Below are 27776 nucleotides of genomic sequence, written 5' to 3' on the forward strand. Positions count from 1 at the left end.
TCAGATAAAAGTTCAGGGATTTTAAATTTAAAATGGGTCTGCCCGAACCGTCCGGTTTCGGTACCACAAACATAGTGGAATAGTAGCCCCTTCCCCGTTGAAGGGGGGGGACCTCTACCACCACTTTCTGGAGAAAAAGTTTGTGAATTGCCTCCACCACTATCTCCCTTTTCATGGGGGAAGCTGGTAAGGCCGATTTTAGGTAACGGTGAGGGGGCATCACCTCGAATTCCAGTTTGTATCCCTGAGACACAATTTGTATAGCCCAAGGATCCACCTGTGAGCGAACCCACTGGTGGCTGAAATGTCGGAGACGCGCCCCCACTGCTCCTGGCTCCGCCTGTGGAGCCCCAGCGTCATGCAGTGGACTTAGTGGAAGCGGGGGAAGACTTTTGTTCCTGGGAACTAGCTGCGTGGTGCAGCTTTTTTCCTCTACCCCTGCCTCTGGCAAGAAAGGACGCACCTCTGACCTTCTTGCTCCTCTGAGAACGAAAGGACTGCATTTGGTAATACGGTGCTTTCTTAGGTTGTGGAGGGACATAAGGCAAGAAATTTGACTTCCCAGCCGTAGCTGTGGAAACTAGGTCCGAGAGACCGTCCCCAAACAATTCCTCACCCTTATAAGGTAAAACCTCCATGTGTTTTTTAGAGTCGGCATCCCCTGTCCATTGCCGAGTCCACAGGACCCTTCTTGCAGAAATGGACATAGCGTTAACTCTAGAGCCCAGCAGGCAAATGTCCCTCTGGGCATCCCGCATATATAGGACCGCGTCCTTGATATGTGCCAGGGTCAGTAGAACAGTGTCCCTGTCCAGGGTATCTAACTCCTCAGAGAATCCGTCCATGCAGCTACCGCACTACACATCCAGGCCGAAGCAATTGCTGGTCTCAGCAGTGTGCCAGAATGTGTATAAACTGACTTCAGGATAGCTTCCTGCTTTCTATCTGCAGGATCCTTTAGGGCGGCCGTATCCTGAGACGGCAGGGCCACCTTCTTAGACAAGCGTGTCAACGCCTTGTCTACCCTAGGGGAGGATTCCCAGCGTAACCTGTCCGTTGGCGGGAAAGGATACGCCATGAGTAATCTCTTGGAAACTATCACCTTCCTGTCAGGGGAATCCCACACTTTTTCACATAATTCATTTAATTCATGGGAAGGGGGAAAAGTCACTTCATGCTTTTTCTCCCCATACATACAAATCCTCTTGTCAGGGACAGGATTTTCCTCAGAAATGTGTAACACATCCTTCATAGCTACAATCATGTAGCGGATGGCTGTAGTCATTTTAGGCTGCAACTTTGCCTCATCGTCATCGACACTGGAGTCAGATTCCGTGTCGACATCTGTGTCAACTATCTGGGATAGTGTGCGCTTTTGGGACCCTGACGGCCTCTGCGCTGCAGGAGCAGGCATGGGTTGAGACCCTGCCTGTCCCCCGGTTACAGTTTTATCCAATCTGTTATGCAAGGAGTTTACATTATCATTTAACACCTTCCACATATCCATCCAATCAGGTGTCGGCACCGCCGGCGGCGACACCACACTCAGCTGCACTTGTTCTGCCTCCACGTATACTTCCTCATCAAACATGTCGACACAGGCGTACCGACACACAGCACACACACAGGGAATGCTCTGACTGAGGACAGGACCCCACAAAATGCTTTTGGGGAGACAGAGAGAGAGTATGCCAGCACACACCCCAGTGCTATATAACCCAGGGATTACACAGTACCTTATTGTTTACCCTGTAGTTGCTGTTAATATATATATATATACTGCGCCTAAATTTATGTGCCCCCCTTCTCTTTTTTACCCTCTAAAGCACCTGAATACTGCAGGGGAGAGCCTGGGGAGCGTCCTTCCAGCGGAGCTGTGAAGAGAAAATGGCGCTGGTGTGCTGAGGAAGAAGGCCCCGCCCCCTCAGCGGCGGGCTTCTGTCCTGCTTTAATGTATAAAAAATAGCGGGGGCTCTGGCATATATACAGTCCCAGACTGTATATATGCCTCTTTTTGCCAAAAAAGGTACTTAATTGCTGCCCAGGGCGCCCCACCCTGCGCCCTGCACCCTACAGTGACCGGAGTGTGCGGTGTGCTGTGGGAGTAATGGCGCACAGCTGCAGTGCTGTGCGCTACCTTAAGTGAAGACAGGAGTCTTCAGCCGCCGATTTCGATGTCTTCATGCTTCTGCTGCTTCTGTTCTTCTGGCTCTGCGAGGGGGACGGCGCGCGGCTCCGGGAACGGACGATCAAGGTTAGGTACCTGTGTTCGATCCCTCTGGAGCTAATGGTGTCCAGTAGCCTAAGAAGCGCTACCTAGCTGCCGAGAGTAGGTTTGCTTCTCTCCCCTCAGTCCCTCGTAGCAGAGAGTCTGTTGCCAGCAGAAGCTCTCTGAAAATAAAAAACCTGACAAAATACTTTCTTTTCTAGCAAGCTCAGGAGAGCCCACTAGGAGCACCCAGCTCGGCCGGGCACAGATTCTAACTGAGGTCTGGAGGAGGGGCATAGAGGGAGGAGCCAGTGCACACCAGATAGTACTGAATCTTTCTTTAGAGTGCCCAGTCTCCTGCGGAGCCCGCTATTCCCCATGGTCCTTACGGAGTCCCCAGCATCCACTAGGACGTTAGAGAAATATCCAGATGAGGCCTTATGCATACCTATTCATTTTGAGCTTGTGCCATATGGAGATACATATTTTGAACAAAAAAAGTAAATCCAACTATGAAAGAGCCCCTCCTATGTTCAATTACTAAACAGCCACTTACCTGATAGAACTAAAATGCACAGAGGACGAGTCATGTGCTTTGTCCAGATCACTCTGCAATGCATCTTCTATCAAACTCTTAATGACTTCACAGTACTCGGCATCCAGATAGGGCAATGCTTCTTGCATCTTTCTCAAAACAATTAAATATTTGCTTTCTATCTGGCAATTCCTAGCTTCCAAGTATGAGCACTGTAAATAATAATAAAAAATAAATACAATTTAAATATCAATCTAAAGACTTATTTTCTGCATATAAATGTCCGAACGCATTCTATAAAATATTTAAAAACAAGAAAGGCAGCATTGTGAATATATCAAAGTCACAAGATAATAAATAATGCTTACTAGCTGTTATGCCCACACCCCTCTCTCAACCCGACACAATCTCCCCTTTCCCCGTCTAGTTTTCTCTTTCATAAAATATTATTATGTATATAAATACCGGCAGTGGGGATCCTGTCAGTGAGTAGACTGAAGGGCAGAATCCCTGAACATCCCAGATATAAGTACAGGTTGGGGTTTGGTTAAGCACTAGGGCAGTGGTTCCCAAATGTTTTAGAATCACACCACCCTAGAGCATCAGAATTTTTTTCACTGTACCCCTAAGCCAAGTTTGTTATTGAGAAATTCAGAAAAAAAATATTAAGTAAGTTGTGCTTATACAACATTGTCTACATATTTTATGATTAGAAGCCACAAGTAATGGTTTTGACTGTACATTGACCATAAATAATTTAAAGTGGTTCTGTACCACCAGCCAAGGGGCCCCCTTGCAAGTACCCAGTGGCACCCCAGGGAACTACTGCACTAGCGGGAGGGTTATTATTAGGCTGCAAGGGCAGGGGGGGAGGGGGGGGGGGGCGGTGATTAGGGTTAGAGAAGGGCTGGTCAGGGTGTAGGAGGGAGGGGTTAGGGAGAATATACTTTCCGGAGGCCAGGATTGTGGCCATTGGGATCCCACTGTCAGTCTCCTGACTGTCGGGATCCCGACTGCCGGTAATTTTTACCCAACCTATTACAATACATTAATGTGGAAGAAGAAGCAATAATGAATTGTAATGAGTTGCTGATGTAGTTGTATAAGAACACCTACTTGCTTACCAAAAAGATACACAGGTAAGCTTACTTTTCTTACATTTCGGTATGAAGACATCTATAAAGTAGCACATTAACCACTTAACTGACGATTTATTTCGCCGAAAACCGCTCCAAAATTGTCTGGTTTTTTATGAGTGAATTAGGTGAAGAACATGACTTTAACCCTATCCCAAATCATTTTTTTTTTTAAATTCAATAATTTTTATTTGATTTTGATTTTGCATTAACATCTTACATACAAAACAGATCTAAAACTACAAACATACCCAGATTACACAGAAACAGCTGTACATTTACAGGGCGCATGGAACAACCAGTGGATAACATTGCATAAAGCACACAGTCGCAGCTCGTCTGTGTTTGGGCGTGGCATACCCAAACACATCACTATCCATAGTAGCAAAAGCATAGCACGTTAAGCGCAGTATAATGAAACATAGCGTAGCAACGCAGCAACGCCGGCCGCGAGGGCACCCACCCCCAAATCATCCCAGGCTAAAAGAAAAAAAAGGAAGGAAAGGGGGGTACAAGTCTAAACATCATCTATCTCGAAAATATCTAGATTCCAACCACCTACCCCATATTGTGAATAATTTCTTCTCCACCTTCCTAGCCAGGAACACAAATCTGTCGTGTGCAATAGTTTCATTGACCAGGGATATCCAGGCCCCAGGTGTCGGGGCCTCAGCAGCCAGCCACAGCCTGGCTATGCAGACCCTAGCCAGGGCGCATAGATTGATGACATATCGCCTGCTGGACGGATTAAGAGCTTCCTCGTCCACAACCAGCAATGTACACAGCACAGGCGTACATATAGAAGAGGGAATACCGGTATCAATTATGGTGCGTATAACAGCCTTCCAGAACAGAGACACGCTAGGGCACACCCAGAGCAGATGCCAAAAGTCAGCACCCATGGCTCCACATTTAGGGCACGTGAGCCATGAGATCCCCCAATGTGTGTTAGCCTTACCGGGGTCATATACACCCTATGTAAAATATATAGTTGTATTTGCTGGTATCTGACAGAGGAAGTGGAGATCCGATGGGATCCCAGGGCAGTGTTCCATGCGTCATCGGATAGCACACCTATATCCGACTCCCATCTACCCCGGAGACAAGTCAGAGGGTCACTATGGTGCATCTGAAGAATACGACCATATATCTTCGAGACCAAGTGTCCCGAGTCCAGTGTTCGCAGCATTAATTTGACCGGGGAATCAACAAGGACCGGAGGGCCATTCGGAAACTGGGCGGCCAGAGCGTGTCTCAGCTGAAGGAAACGAAAGAAAAACCCGGAGGGGATACTGTGTGCCTGTTGGAGTTGCTGGAATGAGTTAAGGGTCCCATCGCTATATAAATGGCCTAAAGAGTACACTCCCCAGTGTCCCCAGACCTCCCGGACCTGAAGTCGGCATAGCTCTGGCAGCCCATGAGCATTATCCAGTGGGGCATCAGGATCAACACCGTGGCCTCGCATCACAGAGTGCACCAATTTCCATATTAGGATGGACTGTTTAATCAGTGGCAATGAGGACATTTTGACGCTACCACAAAGGAGTAGCTGTAACGGGGAGCCACCGGGATAGTCATGGCGTATCATCAGTGAGTGCAAGGCCAGGGCATCGAGGTCGCCAACCCACTCCCGTACATGTGCCAGCTGTGCTGCATAGTAATAAAAACGGAAATTCGGGAGGGCCAGACCCCCCAGTTCCCGTGACCTGGTCAGGGTATCCAGTCTCAGACGTGCCCGCCTGCTAGCCCACACCAGGGAGGAAAGCAACCCATTTATTTGTTTAAAAAACTTCTGCGGAATATAAACGGGAGAGTGCTGGAGGACATACATGAGTTTGGGCTGAAAAACCATTTTAACCATGTTAACCCTTCCCGTAACCGTTAAAGGTAACTTCCCCCAGGCCTTCACCCGGGTACGGAGATACGTAATTTGAGGAGTGATATTCAGGGGGGAGAATTTCTGAGGATCATTAGACACCCAGATGCCTAGATATTTGAAGGAGTCCACCCACCGCAGCGGGAGAGTTACTAACGGGGCGGAGGGGACTTCACCCTGAAGTGGGGTGATAAAGGATCTTTCCCAATTAATCAGGAGCCCAGAGTAACGCCCGAATCCAGTAATAACTTCTAAGATCTTAGGCATAGACTCAGCATAGCGATCCACAAACAGCAAAATATCATCGGCGTATAAGGCCACCTTATCCTCACGGGCACCCACTTTAAAGCCATAGATCCCCACATCCGCCCTCACGAGGCACGCAAGGGGCTCAATGGCCATGGCAAACAGAGTCGGAGATAGTGGGCAACCCTGTCGTGTACCCCTAGATAGGGGAAAGGAGTGGGATACAAAGCCATTCACCGCAACCCTCGCCGATGGAGAGGAATACAGTAATTGAACATATTTAATAAAGTTTGGGCCTATGCCAAATCTGCGCATAACTTCCCACAGATAATCCCACTCCACCGAATCAAAAGCCTTAGCGGCATCCAAAGAAACGACTATGGAGGAGGAAGGGTCCCTATGGGGAATCTGTAGGAGGGTATACAGACGTCTAAGATTAATGGAAGTCGATTTAGTGGGCATAAATCCCGTCTGATCCGGATGTATTATATGAGAAATAACTGCATTTAATCTGCCCGCCAGCACCTTGGCCAAAATTTTAATATCAGTGGGTAAGAGGGATATAGGGCGATAGGACTCGACTTTCCTAAGATCTTTGTCAGGTTTGCGGAGAACCACAATCACTGCCTCCGCCATGGATGGAGGGAGAGATTCCTGTGTGAAGATTTGACTATACAACTCAAGTAGACGGGGAACAAAGAAATCCAAGTGATGCTTATAGACCTCGGAAGGTATGCCATCCAAGCCTGAGGCCTTCCCACCAGGGGAGGCCCTCACGGCTGCCACAATTTCATCAGAGGAGATAGGCGCCTCTAACATAGCACAAGCCTCGCTGGACAAAGTGGGGAAGCAAACCCCGTCTAGATAATCATTCAGTTGTGACAAAGTACAATCCAGTTTGGATTCATATAAACGGCTATAGTAAGATACAAATTCAGCCGCCATTTGCGGAGTCTGTGTCAGGGGAATACCAACAGAGTTCACAATCTCTAGCACAACACCAGTAGGTCTATCACCTCGGGCCAGGGAGGCCATGTATGACCCGGGCCTATCACCAGTAGCGTAAAATGTATGGGAGGAGAAAAGGAGTCTATGCTGAGTCTTTTCCATCAGATAATCCTTCCATTCCTTCTGAGCCGACAACCAGGCTAGCCTAGAACTGTTCAGAGAATCTTGTAAATATTGTAATTCTGCAGCGACACTCCGGGCCTCCAAGTCCACCTCCCGCCGCCTATAAAATGACTTCAGACTAGACACCCTTTTAATCAAACTCCCCCTCAGAAAGGCCTTAAACGTGTCCCATAGAATAGAGATAGATTTTTCAGCACTATTTAGTTCAAAGAATTCCCGCCATGCAGCCACCAAGTCCGAGCCGTCCCCCATATGTACAAGCCAGAATGGATTGAATTTCCATACAGCTTGGCCTCTAGAGCAGTTAAAGTCTAAGGTAAAGGACAAGGGGGAGTGGTCAGAGATACCCCTAGTCTCGTACCTAATACCACTAACCCGGGGAACCATGTCGCTCGAGAGGAGGGCCAGGTCAATCCTGGAGAACGAAGAATGAGAGTGAGAAAAACAGGAGTATTGTTTAAGAGACGGGTGTCTCAATCTCCAAGGATCAACCAGGCCCAACCCCGACACCACATTTGCAAAAACGGAGTTCCCAGGACATGCTGCGAATGAAGACATAGAGAGCCTGTCCTTCGCCGCATCTAGCACATTATTGAAGTCCCCCAGGCAAATAACGGAGATCCCGGGGGATGAGGCCATGAACCCAGCAGCCTTCTTTAGAACATCAGGGGAATAAGGAGGGGGCACATATACAGCTAGAAGGAGGACAGGAACATAAAATAGTCTACATTTCAAAAACACATATCTCCCCCAAGGGTCCGTTTGTATAGACTCCAGCACAAAGGGGACGGTCCGCCTAATAAGGACTGAAACACCACGGGAGGCAGAAGTGTGCGTGGAGTGGTATGCCCATCCCACCCAGGGTCTTTTCAAGGATAAAATCTTACTACCCACCAGGTGAGTCTCCATGAGGCAGACAATATCAGCGGCATAATGTTTAATCTGTCGGAGTACCAGGGACCTCTTGACTTTATCATTGAGCCCTCTCACGTTCCATGATAACATTCTAAGCCCAGCCATAGGACGTCAGGAGTGTAATGAGCGCAATCCCCCGCGGCCGGCCATGCCCGCCACGCAGAAGCGCAGTCGCCGCACGCCAATGCTTAAATAATGCAGCTGCGATCCACATACATACACACCATAAACTGCCACACATAAAATAAGTGTAACCCGAAACTATTCCCTGCCCCCCTCCCTGTATACCACCCCCAACATGCAGCATACTTGGATCCCAAAACAAAATACAAACACCTAAAGAAAAAAATAAACAATACTTCGTAGCACCATTAGCTAGTGCAAACGCACCGCAATCGGGGCCAAGAATATAATGACCTTCGGGAGAGAACAAAATATAGAGGCAGCCACCAGCCACCGATTACCGCCCCCCCCCCCCCCCCCCCCCGTAAATTGAGGGGAGATTATGGAGGTCCACCCCCTGGGTCAACCTAATACACAAAGCGAAACATATACGGATATCAGAGAAACAGACATAGCAAACCATATATGCAGCCCTCTCCCACCCTCCCCCCCTGGGAGAGGCGAGCATAGAAAACAAAAAAAACAAAAAAAACTAAATGAATGAGTTAAAATACAAAAACCACATAACAGAGATATCCGAGCAGGCAAATGAGCAACCACACAACCCGTCCCAATCTCAGGATCGGAGTAGCGGGGAATAAAATGGTCATCAGTATCAATCAGACCCTCCCACATCCTACCGCCTTGCAGTGACTAGCTTATATGAACACAACAGGTAAAATACACAGCAAGGAAAACAAAAAAAAAGGGAACCGGAGAAAGTCTGCCTCCAGAGTTAGGCTGGGTGTTCAAGGATCCGCAAGGGCACGTCTCGCCGGAAACCGTCTGTCCAGCCATACCATGGCCTCACGAGGAGTTGCAAAAAATTTTGTTTCCCCATCAGCCACCACCCGCAGCCGAGATGGGAAGAGCATGGCATATGGCAGGTCAAGTTCGCGGAGTCTCCTCTTAACAGGCAGGAATTGAGCCCTATCTTTTTGTACATCCACCGCAAAGTCCGGGAACACCGATATGGGCACCCCGTTCCATTTCAAAGGGCCTTTGGTACGAGCCAGCCGTAACACTATGTCACGGTCACGGAAATGGAGAAACTTAGCAATAAAGGTGCGGGGTGGAGCCCCTGGGGGCAATGGGCGCAGTGGAACTCTATGAGCCCGTTCAACTGAGAAGTATGGCGAGAACTCCTCAGATCCAAAGGCGTCCCGGAGCCATTTCACGAGAAACTCCTCGGGAGCGGAGCCCTCCTCCTTCTCGGGCAGGCCAACGAAGCGGACATTATTACGTCGCAGACGTCCCTCCATGTCTGTCAGCTTTTTGCGCACATCCGTCATCTGAGATTCTAACACATCGGTGCGACGGCCAAGCGGACCGACAGAGTCTTCAACATTGGATATACGGGTCTCTGCCTCTCCCACTCTCTCCCTAAACCGCTGCAGGTCTTGATGAATAATGGAGAGGTCCGACTGCACCTGCCCAATTTTGTCAGCCAGACGTGCCTCGCTGGCGGTCACAGCATCCAACACTCTCTGTAGTGCGGCATCTGGAGGGTCAGAGGAGGCAGAACTATATGCAGGAGATGGGGGTGATGCCTCAGATCTTACAGTCTCTCCCCTCTGTTGCTGAGATCCAGGATTACGGACAAACTTATCCATTGCTCCCGCCGCCGCTCCAGTCTGGCGGCCTTTCACCATTTTGGACAGCACGGTGTCACTCCCTCCAGTCGACCGGGTATATCAAAGCAAATATAGGCAGGGGGGGGGCGCCCGCACCACCACCCCACACACCGACCAGCGGGCGTGAAAGAGGATATAGATATGTATAAATAGGCAGCAGGGTTAGAGATTCCAAGTGGAAAGCAAAATGTCCGCTGAAGGTATCAGGGGGGGCAGGGACCGTCCCTGTCGCACAGAGCCGTGGGTTGCAAGGGATCCGTCCCCTGATGCCAGTCCCCTGGCGCAGCAGATCCGCTCACTTTACTTATAATGGAGGCAGGGTCGAAGCAGGGGGGGGGGATAGATTATATGCAGCTCACTGACACAGCTCCAAGCACTAATATTACTAATAGCCCTCACACTGGTGGCTCGTATCTCACATATCAGGGTCCCAGTCTGGAAGGGGACAGGAGCCAGGTGTCCTGAAAATGGCCGCAAAGACAGGCAGGGGTTTTGATACAGGACAGCTGCACTGCCAGAGGCTCCGGCTAGAGACACAGCTAGAGACTCCAGCTCCGGCAGCCAAGTCCCCCAGTCAGCCTCAGCGGACGGCGGCGGATAGCGGGAGCCGCACTTCCGGTCCCCCAGGCGGCGAGAGTCCACGGCAGCCGGGCAGCGCAGGCACACAGGATCCGAGATCCGCAGATCGACAGGGCGGCAGAGAAGAGTCCCACACTCCTGTCCCCCAGTGGGAACGGCCGGCCGCAGCGGGCGACGGAGCACCACAGGAGCCGGACTTCCGAGCAGGGGGAGACACGAGGCAGCGCCGGCTCAGCACGGATCAAGCAGGGCTCCAGGGCATCAGGTAACAGCCGCAGCCTGCTTGAACTCACTCCAGGGGGGGCAGGAGACACTCACAAGTCGGTGGTCACAGCTGTGGACCCAGGGGGGGTATAAAGGATATTAAATCAGGATCAAACGGCTGGAGAGCTGCACACTGCAAGTGCTACTCCATGCCCGTCCAGGCCACGCCCCCTCTATCCCAAATCATTTTAGTAAAAAAAAAAAGAAAAAAAAATATTTTTAATTTTTTTAAAATATTGTTTTCAAAACATTGAAACATCGATCGGGAACATGGCGACCATCGGGAACATAGCGGCTTTCATTTTGACAGCCGGACAGCCTGTAGGTATACAGGGTGGGGGGGAGGGGGGGGAGGGATCTGGGGGTGGCTTGGGAGGGTTCATTTACTCTCCCCAGGAGGGGGGGGGGGGGTAGATCCTGCCGTGCTGACCGATCAGCAGTGATCGGCAGCATGGCAGACACAGGGGGAGAGTGCAGGGAGGCAGAGGGACCTTCCGGTCCCTCTGACAGCAGCAGCGTAGGGAAGTTTATCTTCCCTGTCGCTGCTAACACTGTCTATCTGACTGGTCGCATCCTGTGCGACCAGGTCAGATAGAGCACTTGCAGGCATGGTCGCATCTGATGCGACCATGCCAGGCAAGTGGTTAAGCAATTTGGAACGGTCTTATCTAGATCAGGAAAGTTGGGAGGTTTAATGTGTATAATTATACATATGTATGTTACTAGACATTCTTATAAAATAGATGCTCTATTCTAATGTCTCTGTTTCTAATTTTTTATAAACAGTATAAAAACCTTAACCGTATAATACTCTATCATGGGCCTAAGAGTGGGTTAAATTCACTGGTGCATGGGGTGCTTTTATGTTTATCGCAGTAAGAGCATGATTCTTATTTGTAAGTAAAGCAAAAAAGCAAGTAACTTTGTGTCTGGAACAAAGCATGTTGCCATGCAAGGTGAGCAAAAACATGTATGTAGGGTTGATAGTGGCTGCTTTTGCATGTAGCAAACAATTGTTAGACGGCTTTATTTTACACTGAAATTTAGATTTCAGTTTGAACACACCCCACACAAACCTTAAATCTCTCTGCACATGTTATATCTGCTCTACCTGCAGTGCAATATGGTTTATTTTTTTGCTTTACTTACACATATGAGTCATGCCATTAATCGTGAATGGTTTGCTACCTGACTACCTTGGTAGTAATGAAGCTGATTTTTTCTAAATTCAACTTAAGTTTAATTACTGTAACTTTTTTACTAAAGGTACTGCAGCTGAAACCGGTAGCCAATGTTGCAATTTAAACACTGCCTACTATGTTGCAAGATCCGGCCTCCATGCAAACAAGTAAAATGTTACTAAAATAACTCCAAATGCTGATGAGTCAGCTGTTTTAAAGTCTGGCTGACAAAATGCATTACTGAGAACATGCTATCCTATCAAATGCATTTTAAGGCCTATGTAGTGAAAGAAGCTCATAGAGATATTCAAGGCTTTTTGGTGGAAAAACTCTTTTTAATATAAAATAACAAACTGTCTCTCAGAGAAACTGTTGGGAGGGCTATAACTGTTGTACAAATAGGGAGACATATTTTTGCTATAGAAATCTACCCATTTTGTTTACCGATTTTGTGTTTGGATTTTGAAAAATAAAATAAACCCCAGTGTTATTTAGGGACTCCTTTAGTATTTGCAGTACCATAAAATATTGGGGGTCATTCCGAGTTGTTCGCTCGTTGCCGATTTTCGCTATGCTGCAATTAGTTGCTAACTGCGCATGCGCATGGTACGCAGAGCGCATGCGCTTAGTTATTTTACAAAAAACTTAGCTGTTCTGCTGTGGCTTCTGCGGCGCTTTTCAGTCGCACTGGTGTTCGGTAAATGAATGACAGGAAAGGAGCGTTTGTGGGCGGCAAGTCAGCGTTTTCCCGGCGTTTGCAAAAAAACGCAGGCGTGTCAGGGAAAAACGCGGGAGTGTCTGGAGAAACGGGGGAGTGGCTGGCCGAACGCAGGGCGTGTTTGTGACGTCAAACCAGGAACTAAACGGACTGAGGTGATCGCAGTCTAGGAGTAGGTCTGGAGCTACTCAGAAATTCCAAAGAATTATTTAGTAGCAGTTCTGCTAATCTTTCGTTCACAATTCTGCTAAGCTAAGATACACTCCCAGAGGGCGGCGGCCTAGCGTGTGCAATGCTGCTAAAAGCAGCTAGTGAGCGAACAACTCGGAATGAGGGCCATTATGTATCCCCTGGATGTAGCTACAGGGGACCGCAGCAGATATTGGTGATATTTACTGCAATCCCTTCATTGTTTACTGCAAAAGCAGCACCCATAAAAACCTAAAAGGTTTCTTGGCAAATTTACTTAGCTCTGGAATGTGAAGCAATCTATACAATGGCCCCTGTTGTGCTTAAATAGTTCTATGATGGCGGTCTGCCCATTCAATGTTATTTTCATACCATGTAACTTAACATAAGCTTATATTATACTGTGAGATTTCAAAGCAGCAGATGCAGCTGACCATTGACAGTTTTCATGTCACGCAAAGCTTATTGTTTTTGAGCGACATATTATGAAAATGAATTTGATTCTATCTAAATCTATATAAGTAAATGATACATACATTTTCCGTTCATGATATAGCATGCTGCAGCAGGTTTGGTGTGATATTCACCATAAAGTCACACCAGCTGCTAACTATGAGACACTCCAATGCCAGGCAGAAGGATTATTATTATTATTATTATTATTATTATTATTAGTAGTAGTAGTAGTGTAATAATTAAATTTCAACAAACAATTTACATATATCAGAATTCACAGTTTACATAAACTATTTGCATGGAATATGGGTCACTTCTCTGTATAGTTAAACTTCCCTCAATTTCTCTATTAAAGCCCTTATTGCATAAGCCATGAATATGCAATCCTCAGAACAATAAATACTACCTACACTATACTAATACTTATATAATACTGCAATATAAAATATCCAGTGTTGGGCTAGGGCATGAAGGGCCCACCATGGAAATGCAGTAGTAGGGGCCCATGGTTAGGGGAGACGCTCGATATCCCGGCTGTCAGGATCCCGGCGCTCTGCATACCGGCACCGGAATCCTGACCGCCGGGATACTGTCAACTATTCTCCCTCTTGGGGTGACCATGACACCCCTGGAGGGAAATTAAATAGCGTGGCATGCCATCGTGCCCACAGCATGGCAAGCGCAGCGAGCCCACAAGTGGCTCTTTTGCGCTCACCCCACTGCCGGCATCCTGGGCGCTGGGATCCCGAGCACTGGTCTATCATAGTAGACCCCATGGTTAGAGGCTTGGCAAACCATTAGTGCATGGCCTGGGTCCCATGGTAAATATATATAATAAATACTGCTAGTACATGCTTGATAATGTACCAAATTAATAACAGTAATGCACTGTACATAATGCACCATAGATCTGTGCATTATAATGTAACATAAGCATAATGTATAATTTAAGTGCACAATCTAGAGCCTGATCCCTAGAAGGCGGTGGGGCCCAGGCAGTGAAGCCCACCGGGAGTTTCCTCTGGACCCCTGAGGGCCAGTCTGGCCCCAGATTCTAGGGTTAGTTCTTCAGTTGATCCAGCTACTTTAAGAATGATGGTATCCTGCATTTAGGTCGACAGCACTTAGATCGACATTCATCAGGTTGAACACTATTGATTGACATGCATTAGAATGACATGCTCACTAGGTCAACATGGCAAAGGTCGACACAAGGTTTTTTTTTCCAAATCATTTTTTGAACTTTATCATACTTTACGGTCCACATGGACTATGATTAGGAATAGTAACCTGTCCGAAGCATAGTAACCTGCCCGAACCTTGCCCGAAGCATGGCGAGCGAAATGAGCCATGTGAGGGAACACGGTGCACTAATTGGGGTTAACGGTCACTTTACGAAGAAAACAACACCAAAAATATATTAAAAAACTCATCTCGCCCTTTTTTCATGCCGATCTAATTACCATGTCTGCCTAATTCCGGTGTCGACCTAGCCACTGTCGACCTAGTTACTGTCAACCCTATGATCCACACCCAAGAATGATAGCAGTTACCTTCATAAAGAGTGAAGTCTCCTTTTCTGCTGTGTTTCTCCATAACTGGGTTACTTGATGGATCTCAGAGTTTAAAAACTGGTTTTGTGTTTTGTAAGCATTAATGTCATCCTTTTGAAAGAAAACAAGATAAACATTGTTAGTTTATTGGTACATTATGTCATGCCATTAGTGTGGGAATGTCAGAATGCCACTGTCCTGAGCCCTATCTACCATAGTTCATAATAAACTGATTTCTACAAATGAAACAGCATAAGTAAACACATAACATCACAGTAACATACATACATTACAATCATAATCACACTATGCATACTTTTACTCCTCTTCCAGATGTTGCCAGAGACTCCCATTTTTTTGTGTAGTCCCCCACACCTCTGGAAGAGTAGGTGTATCTCCCGCATTCCACCTGCTTCCTAGTGAAGAGAATAAGGTAATCGTGGCTCATGTGGAAGGGGCGGGGCTAAAATTACATGAGATGGGGCATTTTCCTGCGATGGGGGCTGGGTCTAATTACTTTAGAGTTCGTCCCCTGAAGTGGCCAGCAGTGTCTCCTTTCCAGGCTTCAGATGCCCATAGGTTATGTCCAAATTCCTACACATATTTAGACAGAAGGGTTGTTTCTTCTTAGAGGTAGGGGGTTATTATAGCCAGGAAATTAATTGTATTGGATGCTCCCTGTGTAAATGCATGGCTATAGATAATGCGACCATAAGTGATGAAAGATTTATGAATGAAAGTAGAGAAACAACTGACGGAAACCATGCAACATAGTCCCCTTGGCATGAATCTCATTATGCAATGGTTCCTCATGAAGGGCCTTCCTAGAGGGCTGTGTTCATAATAGTTTCCACTTTCTCCTTCTCTCTCCTACACCTTTTTTGGGTGTTCATTAAACTAATCTCCTTAGCTTATTTTTCTTTGGTTTTAGTTACATATTTAGCCTGCTGCTCTCACTTTTGATAACTTTTATGGACCCTACTTTTTATGGAAAAGACGTTCTAGTTACTTTGTCAAACTTTACGTTAGGGGGCCCATACATCTAGTCTGTATCAAGGCAATTTCCACATTCTGTCAACGATGGGAAATCAGAGAAATCCCACATGTTGGATTTCTCCAACTCAATGATTTTGACCAAAAATGGTTGGGATCAGCGATTCAGGGATTTTTAACATGTTGAATTTCAACCATGTTGAATTTCACCAATGCAGAGGGATCGCTGATCATCGATGTCCACAGATTGATGAATCAGAACGCCAAACAGATGATCGGATTAGCAGAACAGGGAATCAATACTTGTGTAAGGTGTGTTTGTAAAACTGTTTCAAATTCAATAAAATATATCTGGTATAAAAGAAAAACAACTACCGTTACACCCACTGCTAACCAGGCATCACATAACATGTGCTCCTTTTTCCACCCTATCACTTTAATTTAAAGATTCTCATCCTACTACACAAAAACCTTGTTTCTGCAGGTACTGTAGGTATGTAAAAAGCTGCAATTGCCTAGCTACTCTATCAGTGGATACAATATTTTCTAGCCTTGCAGATTCAGGGTCTGCCGCTGTCAGGCGCAGTGTAACAATTTTTTCCTGCACATGCATCTATGTCAAACTGCGCATTTGTCTCAATAGTGTGCACACACAGTCGGTGTTGCGGTTGAGGAGCACAAGAGGATGTGGTGCTGAAAATGTAGGTGTTCTTGGGCGGATGTGTCGCTGAAAGTGACTGTGTATACAGACACTCAACTGCTCACATAGCAGGCCATAAGTTTTTATGGCATGACTGACGGTGCATCTAAAGATGCCCCACTTGGTATTACAGCATGTGTCTCAATCCTTGCACATTAGGACGCATGGATATACACCAGGGAAGGACTTTCTTTTAGCGGCATTTAAATAAAGTTGCAATCTGGCGACTGCCAAAAGACGCAGACCCATCTGCGTCCAACTCAGAATCAGCCCCTCTGTCTCAATGATCTGCAAATGTATGTGCTTTTCTGAATCACAGTACACATTCACACAAAACCATGTGCAGAATGACATAAAGCAGTGTTTGTGCTGCATGCCTGCAAACATCAACTTTCAGATGCGACCCTCTGCCAGCTTACTGCCCCACAACAGTGGTGAATTTCTCATTAGGCACATGCCTGGGGGCACCACTTGTTGGGTGGCGGCACTAGGATGTTTGCTTTAGCAATGTCAGTATGAAATTTGCCAATAACTACAAAATAATAGGATTTTTGGTCACTTACTAATAAGTCTTTTTCTCTGAAGCAGGCTGTAGGACACTGGACCATGGGATTGCAGGTTGGAGTTGGAGCTGGTATTTAAACTAACTGTAACTTTAATTCTAAGGTCCTCCCCCCAGCAAATCCATCATGCCAGTACTGTTTAAGAGTATGTAAAGAAGTAGCAGTGACCCAGTGAAACTGTTAGAACAATCAATCAAACCAGCATGGAAAAGACGGTCAAGAACCAAAACCTCGCACGACTGAGTATGAGGGAGGGAAAGCAGTGTTACACAGTAACATAGTTGTTGAGGTTAAAAAGAGGCAAAATGCCCATCGGCTTCAACCTGTATTCTGGGTTTAGCTGTGCACATTATAATGCATCAGCTGTAGTAATGGTTTCGTACCAATAGTCAACTATATTTCGTACAACTCCCAGATATTTAATCTCAATATATTAAATGCTGTAGCCCTGGATACTTTTTTTCAGCTAGAAAGCTGTCCAATCTGATTTTGAATGCATTTACAGTGTCCGCCATTATTACCTTCTCTAGCAGGGAGTTCCAAATCCTTATTGCCCTTACCGTGAAGAACCCTTTCCTACGTTTTGTACGGAATTTTCTCTCCTCTAACCTCAGTGAGTGTCCACGTGTCCTATACAGAGTTCTATTAATAAATAAATAAATCCCCTGCTAACTCCTTGCAATGACCCTTTACATATTTGAAGATATTAATAATATCTCCTCTTAGCCGTCTCTTTTCTAGACTATACATATTTAACCTAGTTAGCCTTTTCCTCATACTCCAGTGTTCCTCAGCCTGCTTCAGATAAAAAGATTCAACGGTAAGTGAATAAAAATCCTATTTTCTTTTGCAGCAAGGCTGGGGGACACTGGACCATGGAATGTTCAACAGCCGTCCCTAGGTCAGGGAACGCTCAGTCTGCCTGACCGGACATCTGTACGCCCAAAGTGTGCATTGATGGAGGCAAAAACATGAAAACGTTACATAAAAAAAAAAGATAAACTATCTACAAAGAGGGCAGCCCTCTAAACCGTGCACTATTTCCATGAGGCACCTAAAAGAAGCTGGCATGATTGTGTTTCACAAGGGGAGGAGCTTAGAATTAAAGCTACAGTTTAAGTGCCAGCTCAAAGCGCCAACCTACAATCCCATGGTCCAGTGTCATAATAGCCTTACTGACAGAGAAATTGAAAAATATTTCCACTCTACTGTATCATTTGCCATCTTGAGTGGAGTATAAATGGGTAGGGCATGCATATACTACTCCTGTAAGCTGTCCTACTTTGTGAATATATATACAAAACTATAAATAAAATGACATGTCATTGCTCGAGGTTTTTTTTAATCATTGTATTAAATTGGCAATTATGAAATGAGGGCTTATAACCAAACAATGGAAATGATAAAATTAGTGGTGGGGCCCCCGGCTTACATTACGGTCGTGCCTAGGAGATCCTTGACCCCCAAATCTGCCCATGCCCCACTACACAGTTTCCCTGCATTTTGTATTTTCATTAAGGACTTATTTTCAAATGACATAAACTCACCATTAGGCTGTCAATTTTTCTATACAGCGTATGTAAGGTTTCATTTGCAATGCTGTTCACAACGTCTGTATCATTTTGGCTGAGAAGCTGCTCGTTCTGCTTTAAAATAACTTGTTGTTTTGCATTATTTTTCTCCATTAACAATTGTACATGTTCTTTAAGTTCATTAATGTGAAGATCCTTGAAACTAACACACTGTTCCAGGTCCTTTTTCTCCTGCTCGAGGGATTCCACACGCTGTCTTAGGTCCTCTATTTGCCTAACCTTGTGTCGTATTAGTTCTAGTCTCTCTTTCTCCTCTGCGGCATTCAGGTAGTCACTGCAAGCTCTCTTCTCTTGGTGAGCAGACTCAAGGGCACGGTGTAGAAGTTTCACAAGGTCCTGATGTAAACAATAGAGATTCCCTGTTATGGTGTAGGATATTCTCATTTCACAAGTGACCATCAGTATTCTTAGGATGGAACAAACAACAGACGAGATGAAATGAGGCTGATTGTTCCCTTCATTTCAGGAGTCATATGTAACAAAATTGATTGTCAAATGAGTAGTAAATTGTGAGCAATAGGTTAAGATACATGCAACTCAAGATGAACACGTACTGTAAATGTGTCCGCATGAAAGTACATTTAAAGAACATCAAGATTTAAGTGTATCATGATACAGCAGTAGACTCAAAAGATGAAATTGATTTAATAAATAATGGGAAAAAACACATCTTCCACCATAAAAACTGATCCAAACCCCATTACTCATATTCTGGGCTGGCCCTAGTAATCCCATAGCTGCAACCAACACTGGCTGGGTAGGTCACAGTATAACAAGGGAACCCTCCACACTGCATAGTGGCCCTCATTCCGAGTTGATCGCTCGCTGCTGTTTTTCTCAGCGCAGCGATCAAGTGAAAAAGCAGCAATTCTGCGCATGCGCATAGTACGCAGCGCGCATGCGCTAAGTACTTTCACAAAAAACTTTGTAGTTTTACCCAAGCTCGAGCAACGTTTTCAGCCGCTCGAGTGATCGTAGTATGATTGACAGGAAGTGGGTGTTTCTGGACGGCAACTCTGCATTTTCAGGGAGTGTGCTAAAAAACGCAAGCGTGGCTGGAGAAACGGGGGAGTGGCTGGCCGACGGCAGGGCGTGTTTGTGACGTCAAACCAGGAACTACACAGACTGCATTCATCGCAAGATAGGAGTAGGTCTGGAGCTACTCAGAAACGGCAGACATTTTTCACGCGCAGTTCTGCTAATCTTTCGTTCGTACTTCTGCAAAGCTAAGATACACTTACAGAGGGCGGCGGCTTAGCGTGTGCACTGCTGCTAAAAGCAGCTAGTGAGCGAACAACTCGGAATGAGGGCCAGTGCTCAACCATACAAGTAAACCATACAAGAACTCCCCACCCAGTAAAACAGTATCTTGACAGGACTAGGGCTCTTCCCACCATTCTCAAAGGGTGTTTTGTGATAATAAATAGTTAAAAGTAAGAAATCCATTTTTTTTCTGTGGCATTACTAGAACTTCAAGTGGCAGAATACCTCTGACTGCCAGAGCATGCTGGCACTTGTAGAACTCTGTATTAATAATGGAAGATTGCATAAGATCTCCAGGATGGATTTAGGTGTACAATGTTTTGATAAAAGAATACTTTTTCAAATGAAATAGATATTCATGTTTGGGTCTTTCTTTACACAGCATTTGATTTATGTGACACTAAAGGGACCCAGTGGGCCCTGTATGCAAGGCCAAGTTGGTACTTGCAGTCAGGGGTAGAACTAGGGGAGGTCAAGCAGGGCAATCGTCTGGAGTGCTGTGGTCAGAGGGCGCGACCGCAGTCACCCTGTCGGCCCCGTCAATCTGACGGCACCTACCCGTTCTAATCCACCACCAGCTCCATATTCAGGGCCGGGTTTTGACACCGCTTGGCCATTTTAAATGTGGTGCCGGCCAACAGCCAATCAGAGCTTGCGGTCTGACAGCTGTGGCTCCTGGTTGGCTGCCGGATCACAAGCTTTGATTGGCTCATGAACCGGCATCAGCTGAGGCAGCTCAGGAGCAACCCTGCTCAGTAGCAGCAGCGTGGCAGTGGAGGATGGGGGCCCAGGGTGGTATGAACTGCTGGGGAGGGGACATTATGTTTAACAGCTTCTGTGGGCTTCTACGGGCTTTATGTGTACCTGGTACTATGCAGAGGACAGTATGTGTATCTGGCACTATAGAGGGGGCAGTATGTGTAACTGGCACTATACAGAGGGTAGTATGTGTAACTGGCACTATACTGGGGGCAGTATGTGTACTTTGCATTATACTGGGGGCAGTATGTGTATTTGGCACTAAACTAGGGGCATTATGTGTATATGTCACTGTACTGAGGTCATTATGCGTATCTGGCACTATACTGGGGGCATTGTGTGTATCTGGCAATATACTGGGGGCATTATGTGTATCTGGCAGTACTGGGGACATTATGTGTATTTGCCAGTACTGTGTATCTGGCACTATACTGGGGGCATTATGTGTATCTGCCACTATACTGGAGGCATTATCTGTATCTGGCACTATATTGGGGCATTATGTGTATCTGGCAGTACTGTGGACTTTATGTGTATCTGTCAGTACTGGGGGCATTATGTGTTTCTGCCAGTACTGGGGGCATTATGTGTATCTGGAACTACTGTGGGGCAGTGATGTAGACATCAGCATTTATATAGGGGGTGCAGTGTGTGTGGTACAGATGGGCCCCTGGGTCCATGGGGGCCCACACTGCACACCCTGCACCCATATATTATACTTACCCCTCTGAAGCTCTGCGGTGTCGGCCCTGCACTGCGGACACAGCGCTTGGAAAAATGAAGCCATTTCCGACTGATTTGTGCATACACACTGGAGATGTCCCCGGGAACAAGACACGGGTGCCATGTTCCCGGAGACCTGTACATGCGCAGTAGACTCTGGCATTATGACAGTCTACTCGCTGCCGGAGAGGAGTGGGCCCGCAACGGAGGCTGCATGCGGGTCCTCTCCTCCCTTAAAAACACCCCTGCATGTGGAATAGGGTATACAGGGGTCAGTGATGTAGTGTAAGGTATAGGGGGTCAGGGTATTAGTGTACGGTACAGAGGGGTCTGTTAAAATACTAATCCCAGCTACTTAATTCACTATTATTGAATTAAGATGCAAAATGCCAGAAAAAGTATGCAATCTGGGTAAAAATGAAAAAAGGTCAGGGATTCAATCTGACCTGCACTCTTGCTTGCACCACATATTGTTCTGCTCAAACCATTTCTTTTCTTTCTTTTTTTTTTGGGGGGGGGGGATTTTTATCCTGGGCTCCGCTTGGTCTAGAACCAGCCCTGCTTGCAGTTCTACAAGTGCAGGCACTTGTATTGCTATAAGTGCTATGATAACCAAGCAGTCTATAATATGGAGGCCAAGCTTTGCTCAGACCAGTTACAAATATAAACAGAACTACTATATTTAGCAGCCTGCATGGTTTGGGGAAAAGCACTGATGCTTTCACCAAGTGATTTTTTTTTAACTGGCAGTTAAGGGTGCAAGGTAATTGACCTAGGGAATTCAGACCATAAGAGGATGGAATCCCAATCTCCCTCACAATCCAGTTCAAACTCCTCAAGCTTACATGCAATAGACCACTCCCCACTACCACTTACATTTCTACCCTTATATCTGTCCACATATATGTCAACTCCCTCTTTGCTCTTCCTCTGAATGCCACATGACTTTTACCATGGTCCCTTCCTCTCACGCTTGCCTCCAAAATTTGGCTTGTGTTGCCCCTGCTCCGTAACTCATTCAATAGCTTCCTCAAAATGTACCTTTTTATCAAAGGTTACCAGCCCTCCACATAACTTAGCACTCTAACCCTCTATTTCTCTACAATCTGTCCTTTCAAGTCCACCCTACAGCTGTTCACCCCTTAACTTTAGTATGTAAGTTCTCATGGGCAATGGCTTCCTCCCTAGCAAAATCCATATTACCAGTGCTGAGTTTCCTTGTCTGCTTCTCACCTTCAGCGACTGTTACTGTTTGCTCACCCATGCTTTGTGTACAGGACCTTTGAGTACACACTGACTCCCATCCATAACTCTACAATGCATGCTAATTCAAGCTTCTGTGATTTGCCCTACCACTGCCCCTGTTATTTGTCCTAGCCAGTCTGTGGTCTTATAGTAATGGTTGGCTTATGCTATTTATTTATTTATTTATTTATGCTATGGTTAACTGTTGCATATTGTATTTATGCTCTGATACTCTGTTATTGTGAAATGTTTCCATGTTACACACTGCTGGCTTCCCGGTTATAGTGTGACCAGCCTGGCCTGTTGCAGCTTGTGTGTGTGGGATCGGTATGAAATACCTCCAATCAAAATACAGACGTTCAAAATCCCGACACCAATTGACCGATGGTCAAAATACCGACAAGGTCAAAATCCCGACACGAACAAAATACCGACATTTAAAATACCGACAAGGTCAAAATACCGACATGTAAAATGCCGACAGGTCAAAATACCGACATGCATTTTTTGATGTTTTTTTGTGTGTATGTCGACATAAATCAACATAGACACCATATAAAGTGTACTGCGTCCCCTCGCACGGCTCGCTGCGCTCGCCATGCTTCGGGCACGGTGCCTCGCTGCGCTCGGCACACTATTATATTCCCCCTCCAGGTCCACTGGGATGGTAAAGTATGAACAAGTCGGTTTCAATGAAAAAAATCATGAAAAACGCGTGTCGGTATTTTGACCTGTCGGCATTTTACATGTCGGTATTTTGACCTTGTCGGTATTTTAAATGTCGGTATTTTGTCCATGTCGGTATTTTGACCTTGTCGGGATTTTGACCATCGGTCAATTGGTGTCGGGATTTTGAACGTCGGTATTTTGATTGGAGGTAAACTGACTGCATCCCGTGTGTGTGGACCACCTGCTGCTGGTCCCCTTGCAAATACCACAAGAAGCCTAGGCTATAAGTGGGGTTTGGATAACTTTTTGAGGCAGGCATGGGGCAGTCACAATGTTTTTAAATTAATTTATTTAATAGCTTTTTTTTGTTTTGTTTTTTAACTCTGCAAAGGTCTGCGTTGCTCGTCATAATCAGCAGCAAGGAGGTTTATTCCATGCTTTGCAACCATATCTCCCAACTGTCCTGATTTAGGTGGTACAGCTTGGTTCATGTTGGGCTGAAAGGTTATAGGACAGGTACCGTAAGCACCTGTTATAATGTGCATGGCATTCATTTGTTGCTTTAAGGGGATGGAAAGGTACTGAGGGGCAATTGAGTGCTCTAATGATGTGTAACCAAACTCCCTACTTGTCCCAAATCTCATTCAAAAGTTGTGAGGCATGCCCAACAGATATGTCTCCTGACAAACATATCTGCAGTTGTGTCCTGCTCTAAGCAGAGAGCAAATCCCTGAACATACCATTCCCATAGGTCTGCCCCTTCCCTGCCCCATTATGGCACTCTTAATCTAACGAGTTTCACATAAAGGATAATAAAATGAAAAAAATAAAAATATGGATGTAGGGATACATATTTTTCTTGCACCGTATGAAACAGTGAATTTTATGCTTAAAAAGTACCCTCTATATGTGTATATATCAATGTATGGGGCTGTGTATATCAAGCAATATGTAAATGACCATCAAAAATAGGATTTTAATACCTAACGGTAAATCCTTTTCTCTTAGTCCGTAGAGGATGCTGGGGATGCTTCAAGAACCATGGGGTATAGACGGGATCCACAGGAGACATGGGCACCCCAAGACCTTAAAAGGGGTGCAAACTGGCTCCTCCCTCTATGCCCCCCCTCCAGACTCCAGTTATAGGAACTGTGCCCAGGGAGACGGACATTTTGAGGAAAAGGATTTAATTAATATTTAAAACTAAGGTGAGATACATACCAGCTCACACCTCAAACACGCCGTACAACATGGCATTTAACAACAACGCATGCAACGGCATGACCAACATCAGCCACAGACTGACTGTACTGAACTCAACATGAGTGTAACCATAACCAAACTGCAGATACAGCCCGCACTGATACAGCCCGCATAACCGAAACACAACCTTTGTGTAACACAAGCAATAACTATTAAACAAGTACTGCAGATAGTGTCCGCACAGGGACGGGCGCCCAGCATCCTCTACGGACTAAGAGAAAAGGATTTACCGGTAGGTATTAAAATCCTATTTTCTCATACGTCCTAGAGGATGCTGGGGATGCTTAAAGAACCATGGGGTTTATATCAAAGCTCCAGAACAGGCGGGAGAGTGCGGATGACTCTTCAGCACCGATTGACCAAACAAGAGGTCCTCCTCAGCCAGGGTATCAAACTTGTAAAACTTCGCAAAGGCGTTTGATCCCGACCAAGCAGCAGCTCGGCAAAGCTGTAATGCCGAGACCCCTCGGGCAGCCACCCAGGATGAGCCCACCTTTCTGGTAGAATGGGCCTTCACCGATTTCGGTAATAGCAATCCCGCTGTAGAATGATCCTGCTGAATCGTATTACAGATCCAGCGTGCAATAATCTGCTTGGAAGCAGGAGCCCCAATCTTGTTGGGAGCCCACAGGACAAACAGAGCCTTTGTTTTCCTAATCTGCGCCATACTGGCGACATAGATTTTCTTTTTTTTTTTTTTTGAGAAAAAGTTTTATTGAGTTTTAACTTTTAACAAGATATTCGTAAAATATGTATTACAGGTATCACAAAATGGCACATAATGCAGTCAATAGTTAAATAGCAGTAACAAAATATCTACTTAGGTATGACAGCGGTTGTGCGGTAGGTCAAACAAATATGTATGCCTATGTATGAAGAACCACCAAGAGGTGGCGTTGCCCGTCATTTATGTACCGTAGCCAAGGATGATGGAATATCTCTTAGTGAAAAGAAGAACAAGAAGTAAACATAACGATAGAAAAGAAGGCGAAAGGGGGGGAGAAAATTGGTGAGGGGGGGGATGGTCGGTAGGTCCCAGCCGCCTGGGCCATGCGTCAGGTTAAACGTAGTTGGCTCGGGTATCATGAAGGCTTTCATTATCTTATATGGTAGCTAACGGGGGTTCAGCTCCAAAAAATGTCGTCCAGGGTGACCACGTGGCGGTAAAGTTGTCTGGGGTGTCACGGAGTACCGCAGTAATACGTTCTAGTCTATAGGTTTGCCAGATAGCATTTATGGTAGCAGGGATTGTGGGGGGTGACATGGATTTCCAGTTAGCCGCAATTTGGCATTTGGCCGTATTCAGAATATGCTTAGTTAGCTTCTGTTGATGGCGAGGGGAGTGAGGAATTGGGCGAGAGAGCAGGGAATAGAGAGGTGACCTCGGGATCTCCAGACCAAGGACGTTAAAAATAAGTCTATGGACCCTAGTCCAGTATCCCCTAATCTGCGGGCAGTTCCACCAAATGTGCAGCAGGGTTCCGCGCTGGCCACATTGACGCCAGCATCCATCTGAGCAGGATGGGTAGATTGAATGGAGACGCGATGGCACCAGGTACCAACGATAATATAATTTATAGGCATTTTCCTTGATTCGGACCGAGATGGAGCTCGTGGAAATTTCCTGCCTAATCTCAGACCACTCATCTGGCGTCAGGGTTTCACCCACTTCCCGCTCCCAAGCCGCTTCATGGGACTCTTTCAGGGGCGATTTGTGAGCCAACGGCGACATAGATTTTCAAAGCTCTGACCACATCGAGAGACTTCGATTCCGCCAAGGCGTCAGTAGCCACTGGCACCACAATAGGCTGGTTTACGTGAAATGATGAAACCACTTTTGGTAGAAATTGTTGACAAGTTCTCAATTCCGCTCTATCAGTATGGAAGATTAAATAGGGACTTTTGTGAGACAAAGCCGCGAACTCAGATACCCGCCTTGCGGATGCCAAGGCTAACAACATGACTACTTTCCAAGTAAGGAATTTTAACTCAACCTTACATAAAGGTTCAAACCAATGAGATTGCAGGAACTGGAATACCACATTAAGATCCCACGGTGCCACAGGGGGCACAAATGGAGGTTGGATGTGCAGCACACCTTCCACGAAGGTCTGAACTTCTAGAAGGGAGGCCAATTCTTTCTGAAAAAAGATTGATAAGGCCGAAATCTATAATTTAATGGAGCCTAACATTAGGCCCGCATCCACACCTGCTGGCAAAAAATGGAGCAAACGCCCCAGCTGATAATCCTCCATAGGAGCCTTCTTGGATTCACACCAAGACACATATTTCCTCCAAATACGGTGGTAATGCTTTGCCATTACTTCTTTTCTAGCCTGAAGAAGTGTGGGAATGACTTTACTGGGAATACCCTTTCGGGCTAGTATTTGGCGTTCAACCGCCATGCCGTCAAACGCAGCCGCGGTAAGTCTTGATACACGCACGGTCCTTGTTGTAACAGGTTCTCCCGTAGAGAAAGAGGCAAGGGATCTTCTATGAGCAACTCCTGAAGATCTGGATACCAGGCCCTCTTTGGCCAGTCTGGAACAATGAGTATCGCCTGAACCCTTGTTCTTCTTATAACCTTTATCACCTTTGGAATGAATGGAAGTGGAGGGAACACATAGACCGACGGAAACACCCACGGTGTCACTAGGGCGTCCACCGCTATTGCTTGAGGGTCCCTCGACCTGGAACAGTATCTCTGAAGTCTCTTGTTGAGACGAGACGCCATCATGTCTATTTGAGAAATTCCCCAACGACTTGTCACTTCTGCAAAGACCTCTTGATGAAGACCCCACTCTCCTGGATGGAGATCGTGTCTGCTGAGGAACTCTGCTTCCCAGTTGTCCACTCCTAGAATGAAGACTGCTGACAGAGCGCTTGCATGTCTCTCCTCCTAGTAAAGAACTTTCGTGGCCTCGGCCACCTCCGCTCTACTCTTTGTTCTGCCCTGGCGTTTTATGTACGCCACTGCTGTTTGTTAGGCGCCGGGGTCCGCGATGACCTCGCGGCCCGGCGCCTAGCTACTAGGGACGCCGAGCGTGCTAGCCGCCGGGTCCCTAGCAACGCTGGGACGCCGTGCGCACGTAGCCGCCGGCTCCCTAGCAACGCAGGGACGCCAGGCGTGCTGAACCGCCCGGACCCTAGCAACGGGGACGCCACGGGCGGACCGCGTTCCCCGTTGCTGGGTCAATCAATCAATTATACACACACTTGTCT

General features: G+C 46.4%; 1 protein-coding gene across 1 annotated transcript in view; it reads right to left on the reverse strand.

Annotated features, from left to right (window-relative positions):
- TBC1D2 (TBC1 domain family member 2) overlaps positions 1-27776 on the reverse strand; it is a 139434-nt gene that overhangs the window by 21724 nt on the left and 89934 nt on the right. Inside the window, exons 7-9 of the mRNA XM_063920049.1 lie at positions 18588-18968; positions 14785-14895; positions 2766-2956 (exon numbers count right to left, since the gene is read on the reverse strand). Of these exons, the coding sequence (XP_063776119.1) occupies positions 2766-2956; positions 14785-14895; positions 18588-18968 (683 nt within the window). The remainder of the gene's footprint in view (positions 1-2765; positions 2957-14784; positions 14896-18587; positions 18969-27776) is intronic.

This window comes from Pseudophryne corroboree, chromosome 1 (genome assembly GCF_028390025.1).
Source record: "Pseudophryne corroboree isolate aPseCor3 chromosome 1, aPseCor3.hap2, whole genome shotgun sequence".
NCBI classification, from domain to species: Eukaryota; Metazoa; Chordata; class Amphibia; order Anura; family Myobatrachidae; genus Pseudophryne; species Pseudophryne corroboree.